We start from the raw sequence: 15194 nt of genomic DNA on the forward strand, positions 1-15194 counted from the left end.
GGTTTGGATTTGCGTTTTCAGAGCTCTGTATCTATGAGCAAACAAAATATTAGCTAGCTCTGGTACTTAGAGTTAATCTGCATCAGTTCTGGCATGAGGTTCAGATGCTTTTTTTTTGTGTGTTCCTGTTTAAGATAGGAAAGGTATGTCAAAAAACTTTCAGAGAAGTACCTTATTAATGAATATCTTATGGTTTGGTTTTTTGTTTTGTTTTGTTTTGTTTTAATATGTACCCTTCATGTAAGTTTGGTGGTTTTTTGTTTTTTTTTTTGTGTTGTTGAGATTGAGTTTATTCTGCTGTGTGTAAGGTCCAGTGCAGTACTGTATGGAGACAGTAATTAGATCGTGATACAGTCATGTCAGTTGGGCACTGTGATAGACCTGTGATAATAACACTTGACTCTTTAAAATGTTTGGGCATAGCACTATGCTGTCATATGACAGGGTTGCTTCCAGCTTTAGAAGTAGCTCTTCTGCTTGCTCCTGGGTATTGGTACTCTGATCCACTCTGTGGGGCAGATGTAACTGCACCCAGGGCAGGGTTATATTATGTATGAGATTCTTTGGCATAGGTTTCTTTATGCAGCAGAGCAGCAATGACCTGATTTTCTATTTTTTTTTAATACGTTTTCAGAGTCCTTACATTACAGCTCCAGCCTTGTCCATTGGTTCATGTAACTGCCTATTATAATGCATGTGCACTTACAATAATTTTTATGATGAGCTTCCAATGGCTGAAATAAGCTTTAGTTATGCCAGTGTGATAGTGTTTCTACTGTCTTGAACTGTAATATGATTAATAAATGTTCTTTCTTTGGAATCCAAGGCAGTACCACTGCAGAGTTTAACCTCATTAAATCACTTTCCCTGTAGAATATGCCTTACTTCAATTTTTGTGTATCAAGTCTTGAATGTTTTCTGGTGTTTGTAGTGAACTAACAAGTATGCTTAGTGGGTCTCTTATCTGTCTAATTATTTTGAAGATGAATTATCTACCTACCTCAAAAATCTTTTAGAATTTAAAGGTTCTTTAAAATAGCGTAGCAAAGTGTCCTTTAAATGCACAATGTGTGGAATGGCAAATAGTGATTTTGGGTGTGTTTGTGTTTTCTAGGTTATCTGCTGGATCCTAATGGAGAAAAATGTGTAACTGCACCTCGCCAGGTTTCTGCTCTGCACCATAAAGATATCTCTGTGTCCTTGGTCTCTGCAAGTGATGGCGCTACAGTATGCGTTACTGAAAGAGGAGATATTTATTTACTTGCAGACTACCAATGCAAAAAGATGGCTTCAAAGTATGTGTTACATTTCTGATTTATCATGAAGAACAGTAAGGTGAAGATTTCACTGTAGTCTTATACTTGCAAGCTATTTTAAAGATTTTTGTGCAGAAAGTAGAGATAATACAGTGCTCCCCTGAGTTTGCTTCATTTGCATTCTTTCATATGAACCGCAGCTGTCATTTTGGGGTTTTTTGGTTGTTTTTTTTGGTTTTCATATATTCTTGTTATTAGATGAGGTTAAGTTGCCACTTGTTCTTTACCAAAGACATTTTAAAAACTAAACAAACAACAAAGCATGCTAAGAGGAAGTATTTTGTGCCATAGGCTTAAAAATACTGAAACTGGTAGTTTTGGTTCCTCTGTTAACCTGAATTTGCATAAATGCATCTTAGAGGCATTGAAGATCTGCTGTTCTGTTTAGTTATGTTGTTACAATTTTGAATCGGTAATTTGAATGAATTTCATAATTACTGGGTGGATAAGAGTATATTATAAAGGGTAGTTTAGGTTGCAGGTGGAAGCTTGTAACATCATTGGTACATAGGCTAAAACCTGCATATAAAACCTGTTATAAAAACTGGGCCCATGACTCATACATTTATGAAATTATTTGATACCATTCTCTCTTACTTAGTTTGCAGTAACAGATTAGAAGAGAGAATTAGCATTTTTTCCTAGTAACTCCCAGTTAGCTTTTCAGCTTCACATTCTAACAGTATTTATTGACATGTGGTAGCTTAATACTTCATTTTCTGCATGGTTGTAAGTGAAGGTGTTGGAACTTGGAGAAACTTAATACCATGTACTGTGCTCTTAATAAGAATAAGAAGCTGAAAAAAGGTAATGTGTGGTTTTGATCAGATAAAAAAAAAACTAAACCCACCACAAACCTGAGAAATGGCCTCCTGAAGTAGGGTAGGTCTTTTAATAAAAATGGCTAAACTAAATTCACACAACTATAGTTTTTGTATTGCTGAAGATCGAAGATAAATCTTATCCCAGTTTTCACTTATGGAATTCTGTGAGTAACTTGTGGATATGATATAACTTACTTCAAAGCAAAAATTGCGATCTCATAATATTTTATTAGCAGTTACATTAGTAATACCAGTGGAGAGAAACTCCACTTCAGTAATTATTCAAAGGCACTACCTCAACTATTTTTTTTGTTTTTCTTCTCTGCTGCTCTAAATGAAAAGGTAACTGTCATAAGTACAACGTAAGTACACAATGTAGAAATACTAATTTAACCTTCTGTGTTCTTTTAGACAGCTGAACCTTAAAAAAGTTCTTGTCAGTGGCGGATATTTGGAATATAAGGTAGATACCCAGCATCTTAAAGAAAATGGAGGTCAGAAGATTTGCATTCTAGCACTGGATGAAGCTGGAAGAGTAAGTTGTGTATTTGGAAATCATAATCATATAGCAAGCTACATACTGATTAATGAAACTTCAAACATAAGACAGGACAAAATCGTGCATGGAAAACGCCCATTTGATTTATGTAGAGCTGCTGGTGATACATTTTGTTTTTTTAAAGGGCTATGGAAAGACTACTGAAGTAGTGTACAGTAGTGTATTTTTAAATCTGTGGACATCTAACGGATTTTCAGTGAAGGTGGAAATTCCTTTCCTTTTACGTACATAAGTGGTTACATACCATACATGGTCTGTTTGGGATTTTTTGGGGAGGTTTGTTGTTTTGTTTTTCTTTTGCCTTCCCTGTCTATCCTCTCAACCCACCTACCCAGTCACCTTCACATGTTCCAAATTAGTCTCTGAAGTGTTAGAGGGTTTGCTGAGAAGCAGCTGCTCTGTAGATGTGATGTCCCTTTTATTGTTGACAACCCTAAATGTGGTGAATGGTTTAGTATTTATAGTTAAGTGTAGACACTGTGTTGTCTTAAAACTGGAATACTGTGACAGATTTATTGCCTTCTTCCCTCGTTCTTCCATAGAGTAAGTTTATAGGCTCCTTCAAAACCTCAGCCTTTTTTAGAGCTGCTCACTGAGAGATGTGAACCGTCAGTGCCATCTAGTGGTGTGTACAGACAGGTTTTGTTACTGAAATTTCTGCCTTAACGTGAAAAAATGAGCTTGTATATCAAAACAGGGAAAATGGGGAGCAGTGGTTTTGTTTTTGTGTGGGTGGCTTTTTTTTTGGGGGGGGGAGGTTATGGTTTGTGGGTTTTTGTTTTGGGGTGGGCTTTTTTTGTTGTATTTATTTTTATTTATTTTTATTTTTTTAATTGCATTGGCTGAATTATGCTTTGGGATGTGTTTGTTGCATCATTAGTTTTCTCAGATATTATACACTTCCAGTTCAGTATTTGTTCATGTGAGGTTTAGCTTCTAGCATCTGTAGTATTGGTAGTGCCCCTTAAACATCTTTGGGACACTTCTTTAACCGTAAAAAACTACCATGTCTTCCTGCATCAGGGGAAATGTGTCAATCTACATTTCATATACTGGTAAATGCTGGGATCTTTAGTGCTGTTAGGCATTGCACATTATTAAGTAAGGAGAGAGGTGGAATCTTAATACTTCTGTTTCCTGAATTAATGATTCCTGATTTGGCTTGATTGTACTCTCTTTAGGAGAGTACTGTTTAACTGTGGAAAGAGAAGGCTTGAGGGGATCTTCCATCTTGAGGGAAACCTCTAAAGAAGATGGAGCCAGGCTCTTTTCAGTGGTGCCCAGTGACAGGACCAGAGGCAGTGGGCACAAAATGAAACAAAAGAGGTTCTGTCTGAATATCAGAAAGCGTGTTTTCACTGTGAGGATGATCAAGTGCTGGCACAGGTTGCCCATGGAGGTTGCGGAGTCTCTGTCCTTGGAGAGATTCTAAAGTAGTCTGCACGTGTTCCTGGGGAGCTTACTCTGAATGGCCCTACTTGAGCAGGGGGTTGAACTAGATAATCTCCAGGTATCCCTTCCAGCTTCAACCATTCAGTGATTCTGTGGGGCTCAAGAGAGGGGAAAGTAAATAGGTTACTCAGATTCTTCTGTCCCCTCCTTCTGTAGGTGTTAATAGATCTGTGCAGCCCCTTCAGTGGGAGATGAAAGCTCAGTTTCAGCATTACTAATACCATGTCTGGGCTTTACCTTCTGTGGGATTGTTTCTTTCTACTTGCTTTTTTGGGCATCTACAGTACAGTCCTGCTGTGCATGCAGTTCTTCACATTTCTGTTGAATATTTCAAAGATCATGTTTGGTCATGATCTCCATTCCAAAACCTTGTCTGGTACAGAGAAACTTGAGATCTTTGTCAAACAATTAACGGGAAATGGTGTAAATTTTTGGTGTGCTAGCTTTGAATTTTGTCTAGTTTATAAGCAAACCAGTTGGATAGATCTGCAAATTAAGAACTAGATTAAACTTGTTTCTTGATTTGATGACACCTTTTGCTGTCATTGTTGAAATGTCAGTAAAAACTATCCCATAGATGACTGCTATGAAGATGTTTGAATATTCAGAGAAGCTTGTCAAATGTCCTTCATGGGCAAGTGGATTTTGTTATCATAATGGATTTTCTGTATTTTACATCTTGGTTCTTTGAAATATGTGCTCATAACCCTTGGGTTATAATTTTGATGAATGCCTTTCTCCTTTTATGTGCAACTTTGAGATGGCATGTTCTTGTGTTTAAAAAAAAATGTAATATCTAATATGGAACTTCTTTTATATAATATGAAGATTTACCCTTTGTCTGAAAATAAAAAATTACAGGTGTTTTGCTGGAAGTCATCTAACTCCATGAAGCAATGTCGTTGGGTGTATGGCCGGCAAGTCTTCATGTCTGATGTTGCTTTAAATGAAAACGAAATAATGTTTGTCACACAGGATGGTGAAGCCTTTTCAGGGAATTGGCTAGACGAAGGGAAAAAATTCTCAGACAAAAAAGGTTAGTTGTGATTTCTTAATAGTTTTTGAGTACTTCAGGTCAATATAAAAGTTTAATCAAATCTGTAGTCTTTAATGGTATTATGTGGTGGTATTCTTTTCTCTGTGGCTGATGGTTAGTATCATTGACCACTACTGTTCTCTTTTCTGTTTAATTAAGATTTATTTACTTTGCAGCTTTCAGTTAACTTTCAGGTGGAGATTTCCAAGAAGAAAGTACTTCTGCAAAGTAATAGTAGCACAGTGGTCTAGTCTAATGATGATATTACATGATCAGTCCTAAAAAACTGGCATTGAACAAACAAAGGAGCATGTACTTGGTTTCACTGCTAAGTCTATAAAGCCTTATCATGTTTCCCAGACCCTTATCTGTGCATTATACAGGGTCCAGATCAATTTCTGCCTTACTAGCTTGGCTCTTATTGCCAAGAGTAGGTCCTGATGGATGGTTTTTCTGCAAGGAAGAATGGTCTACTGTAGGAAAGATTTTAATTGAAACTGTCAGCTATGTTCATGTAGGGTCTTAAAACTCTATGGTTAGAAATGGATTTACTTCCAACCTAGGATGTATTTGAACTTTATAGCTTTATATTGGAGTTCCACTTCCTTTTATATCAAGATTCCATCTATAGTTGTATCTGTCAATTTTTGCATTCTTTCACAGCAAAAATATTTCCCCTGTTGCTCAATCCAAAGTTACTAGTTTTACTCTTTTGCTGCTTTATTTTATTCTTCACATAACATAGCAGTTCCTCCATTACAGAGCCACCTGTAAATGCATCTCTTTTCACTCTGTTTGCCTGATGCTGGTATGTGTCTGTAGGAACTCTCTTTATGTATATTGCTCTTCTTTCCTTGAAAATACTAAAACTACAAAAACTTCAGAATCTCGACCTGCTGACTAGTTGAATGTCAGTTGATGTTCATCACTGATATGTAATGAATGAGAGCTGCTGTCTTTTGAAAGGCTTGAATGAGTGTGGCAAATGTGTGCATGTGTTTAGTTTTCTATTTATTGAAAAATGAGTATTTGGAGAATATTGCATTTTTTCAATAGTATTTTGTTAGTTTGGATATAATTTAAACTGATACAATATGAAGTCTGTAGGCAAGTGTATTATATCTGCTGTAATTGGTATGACAGGAAAAGAAAACAATTTTACAATTCTGTACACTGATTCACTGCTTGTCTCATTTCACAAGAGGTTGCATTGAATGTTAGATGGAGTGTTTCCCCTTATATGAAGAAGTGGCAAAACAGTTCCACAAGTAGTTCTGGATAAAAACTCCACTATACGTAATATTTCTCGTGTTTTGGGGTTTTTTCATTTGTTTGGTTTTTTATTGTTCATATTTTATTTTTTCTTCATTAAGATGCCTTCCTGCATTTCAGTTTAGCAAGCTGCAGTCTTCAGCACAATTTTAGCTTTATTCAGTGACTTCATCCATTGACTTGTTATATTGCTTGCATTTTAATTAGCTAGACCTTTCTGTGAGTTTTTTTAAATTTTTTTTTCTTTTTTTTCTTTTTTAGCAGAACTTGTATCAAGCCTTCAGAATTCTTCATGTGACGTGTCCTGTGAACATGATACAAACAGTGTGTATGAAAGAATTCGACTACAGAAGCTGACTTTTGTCCACCGAGCTGTTAGTATTGCCACCGATCCTAACGGTTGCAATTTTGCTGTTTTACAGTCAGATCCTAAAACAAGGTATACTTAAAGTCACAACTGTAATTTTTCTCTTTTTTCTTTTTTTTTTGTGTGGGATTGCGGTGAAATCATTCTGCTTTTCAAAGACTTTGTTTTAGTCATACAGAGCCACAGTAAATGTGGTTATCCATACTTGTAGAGAATAGGACTTGTTTCTGAAAACATGTGTTGAAGTTTCTCAAAGATCTCAGTTTATATAGTTGCATAATTAGTATAGATGGTGTTGATGTTTTTCTAACAAGTGTTTACAATGTCTTTCTTTACTCTGAGCTCTGAATGCTGTAGAAATTAACCTCTTCGGTAATCATAGAATCATAGAATAGTTAGGGTTGGAAAGGACCTTAAGATCATCAAGTTCCAACCCCCCTGCCTTGGGCAGGGACACCTCGCTCTAAACCATATAACCCAAGGCCTTGTCCAACCAATAATTAACTTTTAAATAGAAGTGAAAAGTGGATCCTTGGACAAAAGGCTTAGTAAAATGATTAAGTAGAGTACTGAGTCATGTTGCTTGTGCTCTTATAATATATTTAATAGATTTATTTCCAATATATCTAATAAATAAGTAAATACTGGGTTGTGTTTCTTTTTGTCTTACTGCTTAGGATTGCAATACGAAAACCAGAAAACGTTTGTGTTTTCTTATTGGAAAAATGAGATGAAGGTAGTTCTGATAGTACATATTTCCTGGATAAGTTATAAAGACTAAATATGATGTCTAATACCTGGAAGCTAGACAGGTCTTACATATGTGGTTTAATTGCCTGAATGTCATATTAGTTGGTGGGGTTTTTTTGTAAAGAACAGGACAAGAAATGTTCAGTAGTTCAGGAATGTAAGAAAAAATCCCAAAGGAAATTACCTCAGCCTTTTCATTAAACATACTATGTAAAATTTTATGGAGCTTGTAAAGAGAAGTTTTTTTTGATGGTTTTCATTTTGTTCTAGTCTTTATGAAATTCCAAGTGTGTCATTATCAAGTTTTGGAGAGGATTTTGGCAAACTCTTAGATGAAACGGATGAAATGGACAGCATCCATGATGTGACTTTTCAGATTGGCACAAGAACTTACCCCGTGCACAAATACATCTTGGCTGTACGCTCTGACTTCTTCAGGAAGTTGTTTGTTTCCAGTGATAACCAGCTAGATACTACAGACATCTACCGTAAAGATGAAGATGCTGTTGGATGTGATCTTTATGTAATAGAGAAAATTCATCCAGATCTGTTTGCGTACCTTCTGCAGTTCATATACACTGATACGTGTGATCTTCTGACTAATGGTTATAAACCAAAAATCCTGCACAAAGGAAAATCGGAAGAATACCAAGATACCTTAATTTCTAACCTGAACAAAATGAGTTTTAATGAAAATGTTAATGGAAAGTCTACATTTGAGATTTATAGAAATAATCAAGTGCAAGTTATAAATGAAAAACAGAAGACCAAATCAAAAAAATTCAAAGCTGGTGGTGAAGAAGCTAACCTCATAAAAATGTTGCAAAGTTCTGCAAAGAAGTTTGGACTCAGTAATTTAAGCGGAAGGTAGGTGAGATGAAATGTATTTTTATCTGGCAAGCTCTTCATAGGGTGTCTTTATGTAAGCTGATCTAACTTTAGTTTTGGGTTTGTTTTTTTTACTTTATAAGTATAAAAGTTTACAGCATGCACTATGTCATCTCTTTAAAGCAGGATATTTGTTCCGATGCTATTTGGTAAGAATAATGTCTGAAACAGACTTTCGTAGCATGATTATGTACTTGAAGCATCATTTCTGAATAGGCTTCTATGTGATAGAAATGCGCTGTTGGCCTTTATTGTGTCCTAGAACCTCTTCCATGTTTGTATTTAAAACATCTGCCTTGTGTATCTGTCCCAGTTTTGTCTCAGAGTTAATTTTCTTGTTAGTAACTGGTATAGTGATGTGTTTAGGATGACAATAATGTTGATTTAGTTGCTGCTGAGCAGGGTTTACACTGTGTCATTACCATCCTACTCAAAAGCCTCCTTGATGAATTAGGGTGTTCCAAGAGCCCTGTGCTGAAACATGCATCTCTTTTAAATCACTGTCTTTGCTCAGATAACTGATTGGTAGCAGTGTATATTAACTCCTAGATTTTTTTGACCCTCTGATGTTGGACTTTGGACTTAACTATAGCACTATAGCTTTCATTTAAGATAATAAATAAGGTAGCTAAGATGTTACATTTTACGTCTGCAGTGGAGACTTTTAAGTAGCAACTGGCCCTTCCAAGTTTTCTGTGGTGAATGATTTTGATCCTTTTTTATATTAATAACATGAGCCCACCAAAGCACTGTTACTTTGTGAAACTGTTGTTCTTAATGGTTTGAACTGTTTTTTAATTACTAATATTACCGGTTTGCAGGTTGGATGGAGTCAGGTTAGAAAATGGAAAAATTAATGTTGTCAACAAGAAGAATGGGAATAAACTGAAGTTAAATCTGAAGAAATGGTAAACTTTTTACATTGAACTATCTTCCTCTGAAGTCTTTATCTTAAGTATAGCCTATATAAGATCATCAGATGTATTTTAATTTCTAGCATACACTTGTCTTTTTCACAGTAACTTAAGTTTGGAAATTCTCTGTAGATGCTTATAGACTGACCTTTGAACTCGTAATCTGTGATAAATTATGTGTGGTATTTTTTGCTGCTTTTTGCTGATCATTAATGTGTTCTGTGGATTAACTGTGTCACAGAATACTAATACTATGAGAAAAGTTGTTGGTAATCCAGTCAAAAGCAGTTTGACTTTTGCAAATATTCTTGCTGTGACAATAAGGTTACATGGATTGGAAAAAAGCAGATGTATAATATTTTATCCAGTGAAGATCTGTAGAATATCTTTAAATAGAAAAATTCTTTACACTTTTAGAAATTATTTTTGTTTTTTTAATTCTGTTGATGTGATTAGATTATTTATACCTAAAGGCTTGAATAGTCTGCTTACATAGTAAAAGTTACATTGCATAGAAGTAGCTTGTAGTAGCTACTAATGTAAAAGAACTAACATAGTATAGGCCATTTAAGATTGACTAAAATTATTTGATCATAGGAATTTTAGAACAGTAATTGAAATATTTCAGATGGAATTGTGAGACCTTAATTTTGGACAATTTCTCTTTTTAAACTATCATTCCTGTACTTTTAGGTTCATTTTATATGATATTGTTAAACTTCACGTGTGTTTTCTTTTAAAGGATAAATCATAACTTGCTAAAGTAAGAATTTATTTGTCGAGTTTACAACTTGTAGCTCTTCTGAATAGTCACAGTTCTATTAAATATCTTCTAGTTCATACCTCTGCGATGTGACCCTGAAATCCTTAGATGGAAAGGAATTCCCGTGTCATAAGTGTGTACTTTGTGCAAGACTGGGTATGTGTGTGTGTTTTTTTATATACATATATACACATATAAAAGATAAGTCATACTGTCTTTTTTTAGCTGAAATTTTATTGCATCTTGAACTGAAATGCCTTTCTTTTCAGATTATTTTCACAGCATGTTAAGCAGCTCATGGATTGAGGTAAGCTTGCCAGTAAACAGTTGTGGTCATATGTTTTGTTGCATCAAATAAGTGACAGCTTTTCAGTTTTTCCTAACATAATGCATCCTAAATGTTGGGTACATCAGAAGGCTGGATTCATGGATCCTGTTTGCAAGAAAAAAGCCCTAAACAAACCCCCCCCATTTTGGTTACTCTGTAATTGTACTACCGAGATTGTGTATTAAATGGGAGTAATAAATGGTATCTATCAAACTAAATTAAACTGTTACTTTTGTTTTAGAGGTTTATTGTGAGCTAGTTTGTGAATTTTTAAAAGCTGCTGGAATTATGGGATACTTCATTGGATGAATTTGCATTTTCTTTGTGTAAAAGTTCTTGCAGCTTAAATAGTATGTGGTATGGAGTACCTTTTCATATGTACTGAGCAAAAGATACATCAGAATCAAGAGTCAGTGTGTTGAATCTCTAGCTGATTTTTATTGTCAGTGACATAAAGGATATCAAGGACTGTAGTGGTAGGACAAGGGGTAATGGGTTAAAACTTAAATGGGGGAAGTTTAGTTTAGATATAAGGAAGAAATTGGGTCCTGATGAAATACATCTGCGGGTCCTGAAGGAGCTGGCAAATGAAGTTGCTAAACGGCTGGCCATCGTATTTGAAAAATCATGGCAGTCAGGTGAAGTTCCTGACGACTGGAAAAAGGGAAATATAACCCCCATTTTCAAGAAGGGGAAAATGGATGACCCAGGGAATTACAGACCAGTCAGTCTCACCTCTGTGCCTGGCAAAATCTTCGAGCAGATTCTCCTGGAAGGCATGCTAAGGCACATGAAAATCAACAAGGTGCTTGGTGACAGCCAGCATGGCTTCACTAAGGGGAAATCCTGCCTGACCAATTTGGTGGCCTTCTGTGATGGGGCTACAGAACTGATGGACAGGGGTAGAGCAGTTGATGTCATCTACCTGGACTTGTGTAAATCGTTCAGCAATGTCCCACACAACATCCTTGTCTCTAAATTGGAGAGACATCAATTTGATGGATGGACCACTCGGTGGATAAAGAACTGGCTGGATGGCCTCACACAGAGTTGTGGTCAATGGCTCAGTGTCTGGCTGGAGACCAGTAACGATTTGGTGTCCCTCAGGGGTTGGCATTGGGACCGGTCTTGTTTAACATGTTCGTCGCTGACATGGACAGTGGGATTGAGTGCGCCCTCAGCAAGTTTGCCGATGACACCAAGCTGTGTGGTTCGGTTGATACGCTGGAGGGAAGGAATGCCATGCAGAGGGACCTTGACACACTTGTGAGGTGGGCTGATGCCAACCTCATGAAGTTTACCCATGCCAAGTGCAAGGTCCTACACCTGGGTTGGAGCAATCCCAGACACAGCTACAGGTTGGGCAGAGAGGAGATTCAGAGCAGCCCTGCAGAGAAGGACTTGGGGGTGCTGGTCAACAAGAAAATGAACATGAGCCGGCTTCAGTGTGTGCTTGCAGCCCAGAAAGCCAACCGTATCCTGGGCTGCATCAAAAGGAGTGTGACCAGCAGGTCGAAGGAGGTGATCCTGCCCCTTTGCTCTCGTGAGACCTCACTTGGAGTATTGTGTGCAGTTCTGGTGTCCTCAACATAGAAAGGACATGGAACTGTTGGAACAAGTCCGGAGAAGGGCCACGAGGATGATCAGGGGACTGGAGCACCTCCTGTATGAAGATAGGCTGAGAAAGTTGGGGCTGTTCAGCCTGGAGAAGAGAAGGCTGTGTGGAGACCTCATAGCAGCCTTCCAGTATCTGAAGGGGGCCTATAGGGATTATGGGGATGGACTCTTCATTAGGGACTGTAGTGATAGGACAAGGGGTAATGGGTTAAAATTTAAACAGGGGAAGTTTAGATTGGATATAAGGAGGAAATTCTTTCCTGTTAGGGTGGTGAGGCACTGGAATAGGTTGCCCAGGGTGGTTGTGAATGCTCCATCCCTGGCAGTGTTCAAGGCCAGGTTGGACGAGTCCTTTTGGGTGATACGGTTTAGAGCAAGGTGTCCCTGCCCATGGCAGGGGGGTTGGAACTTGATGATCTTAAGGCCCTTTCCAACCCTAACTATTCTATGATTCTAAGTTATTTACTGTGAGTGTGGTGAGGCACTGGAATGGGTTGCCCAAGGAAGTTGTGAATGCTTAATCGTTGGCTGTGTTCAAGGCCGGGCTGGACAGACCTGTGGGTGACATGGTTTAGTGTGAGTTGTCCCTGTCCATGGCAGGGAGGTTGGAACTTGATGATCTTAAGGTCCTTTCGAACTATAACTATTATATGATTCTGTGATTGTTCCACTTAGTCACCAGCTGCTGTTACAAAGCTGTAGATGTTTTGTTTGTGTTGGTTGTTATTTGCTAGCTGTGTGTCAGTGCTCTGATTGTTCCTAGACATTGTAATTTCACTAAATGCCTCTGTTTAAGTGTCTGAATACAATTAATAATGCTTGTGTAAAGAGAGGAAAGGTGTAAATGGAGAAGCATTTTTTTGGAAGCTGAAAGCTGAAACAGTGTGCAAGAGTCTTCTGAACTTTCATGGCTTTTTGGCTATACGTAAATCTAAGAACCTGGAAAAGTACTGGAAGTTCTCTTCTGCTGCGTAATAGAACTTCAGCTGTCCTCTTAAGTTATTGTGCTGCCTTTCCCTTAGTCATCCCTGAGGAAATATATCTGAAACATGTGAGACAAGTGATTGATGTATTACTGTATTTTTAAAGTGTTGAATGTCCATCCGAATCATAGATTTGTGTATCAGTTATATTTAGTTTGTAAGTTATCTATTATTTCGTAAGTAAATCTAAATCATACTGAATTTTGTAAATCAAGTCTTCTAGGTGTTGTATGGAAAAATCTAAACGTCTGTAAGTTTTTTAAACTTCAAATGGGAAATATATCAGTGCCAATAGCACATTCTAAAGCAGAAGAAATTTCGTGGTATGAAGTTTGCTTCAGTGCAACCTGAAACCAAACTTGTTAAGCAGTGATGTTGCATAAGCTTGAATGCTGAGAATTACATGGTTTAGTGGTTAATGTTTGTTCATACAAAAGCTTTGCCTTAATGGTTGAATCTTCCAAATGGAGAGTTTGCAGAGGCCCTTGTTTTCTGAGGCATTAACAGTAATGGCCAGTTTCATTTTATTATTGCATGGGAACTTGTGGTTTCACTAGATCTTTCACCTTGAAAGGAAAGCAGTTCAGTACCTGCATAGTGGATTCCTGCAGATCTACTTTTAGGCAATTGTGGGTAAAGTTAATCAAGGAGGATTGTTAGAGAAGAAGCTCAGACTGATGAAACACTGAAGTACTTCATGGATATTTATTCAGGTTTGAGCAAATTTTAATTGCTTTGCTACAATCAATTCTTAATTAAAGAACTTGACTTTGTGCAAATGCTTTAAAATTGTTTAGCTTTGAAAATGTGACCCTCAGTCTGAGTCAATTGCTAATTATAATTGTTTTCTTAATTTTGTATTTTATTCCAAGTAGTCAGCTTCTTTTACTCTTTTTTTTTTCTTTTTTTTACCTTTTGCCTTTTAGGCTTCCTGTTGTTCAGCTCTGGAAATGCCAATCCATTCTGACATACTACAGATAATTGTAGATTACCTGTATACAGATGAAGCTCTTGCAATAAAAGGTGCCATTAGTATATTTTCAGCTCAACTGTAGCTCCTGCAATTTTTATGTTTTAAAAATAGAAACTCAATATGTTTGTAGTTTTATGTAGAAAATCAATTTTTTTTGTGATTTTTTGCTTTAAATTTTGAGGTGATGCCTCTACCCCAGGCCTTTTTGTACCTCTTCTTTAGTTTGTCAAACTGCAGTTTTCCTTTTCCCTCCTCTTGCTTCGAAAAACAACTGTGTGTTCTTCAAAGCTATTCCTTGTGCTGTGAAAATCCCATCAAAGTTTGAAAAACCATTACGTTTGTCCCTTGGTAAAATCCCATTGAAGCTGTATATGTTATAGTTGCTTTTGACTTGGCCACAGCATTTATGTGATGCTTTGTTTTCCAGATTCTCAAAATGTGGAATTCATATGTAATGTTCTTGTGGTGGCAGACCAGCTTCTTATATCCAGACTCAAAGAAATCTGTGAAGTAGCCATTGCAGAAAAACGTGAGTTCTTCAGTACAGCATTATTTGTTTTATTATTCCCTTGCTCTAATTACCTTTTGCTATTCATTGCGTAGCTATTAACAGTTGCTTCTTTAGTCTGGGTGATGTTTTAGGTTAGCAGACTTTTCCTTATGCATTGTTGTCTTCATCTCATGCTCTTAAATAAAGAGCAAAAGTAAAAAAAAAAAAAATACAACAAACAAACAAACAAAAAAAACAGACCCCAAACCACTAAAACAAATAAACCAAATTTTTTTATAAAACCTTTATTCACTGAATTCAAACTTCTTTAAAACATGATAAAGTAAGTTCTGTTTCTATTTCTGTTCTTGTATTTAATTCTACTAATTCTCTTGTTGTTTGTTTGACACATAGCTGTTTCTGTATGACTATGAAGATCTGCCCCTTTTAGAAAACACTAAGTGTTGCTGTCCAGCTTGATACAGGAAGTTAGCATACAATTTTTGCAGGCATTTCTTAGTTACATCCATTTTTTTTTTTTTCCTCTCTCTCCCTGCCCCCCTACCCCTTTTACCTCCCCCCCCCTTTTTTTTTCCTTTCCTTCTCCCTGCTAAAGGAGAACATTTGGAGCTTAAAGAGCAGTATGCTGTACATGAAGCTTG

At 36.8% G+C, this 15194-nt stretch overlaps 1 protein-coding gene across 3 annotated transcripts in view; it reads left to right on the plus strand.

Annotated features, from left to right (window-relative positions):
* IBTK (inhibitor of Bruton tyrosine kinase) overlaps nucleotides 1-15194 on the plus strand; it is a 62369-nt gene that overhangs the window by 19075 nt on the left and 28100 nt on the right. For 2 of the 3 annotated variants that reach the window (XM_061358359.1, XM_061358357.1), the window contains exons 8-17: nucleotides 1115-1295; nucleotides 2552-2675; nucleotides 5013-5187; nucleotides 6721-6898; nucleotides 7847-8443; nucleotides 9286-9372; nucleotides 10215-10297; nucleotides 10411-10448; nucleotides 13996-14092; nucleotides 14470-14571. In XM_061358359.1, coding sequence (XP_061214343.1) covers nucleotides 1115-1295; nucleotides 2552-2675; nucleotides 5013-5187; nucleotides 6721-6898; nucleotides 7847-8443; nucleotides 9286-9372; nucleotides 10215-10297; nucleotides 10411-10448; nucleotides 13996-14092; nucleotides 14470-14571 — 1662 coding nt within the window. The remainder of the gene's footprint in view (nucleotides 1-1114; nucleotides 1296-2551; nucleotides 2676-5012; nucleotides 5188-6720; nucleotides 6899-7846; nucleotides 8444-9285; nucleotides 9373-10214; nucleotides 10298-10410; nucleotides 10449-13995; nucleotides 14093-14469; nucleotides 14572-15194) is intronic. The other variant, XM_061358358.1, reaches the window with a different exon arrangement.

Source organism: Neopsephotus bourkii, unplaced genomic scaffold, assembly GCF_033783945.1.
Source record: "Neopsephotus bourkii isolate Nb327-2 ecotype Australia unplaced genomic scaffold, CSIRO-AGI_Nbou_v1 NB_941, whole genome shotgun sequence".
Taxonomy (NCBI): domain Eukaryota; kingdom Metazoa; phylum Chordata; class Aves; order Psittaciformes; family Psittacidae; genus Neopsephotus; species Neopsephotus bourkii.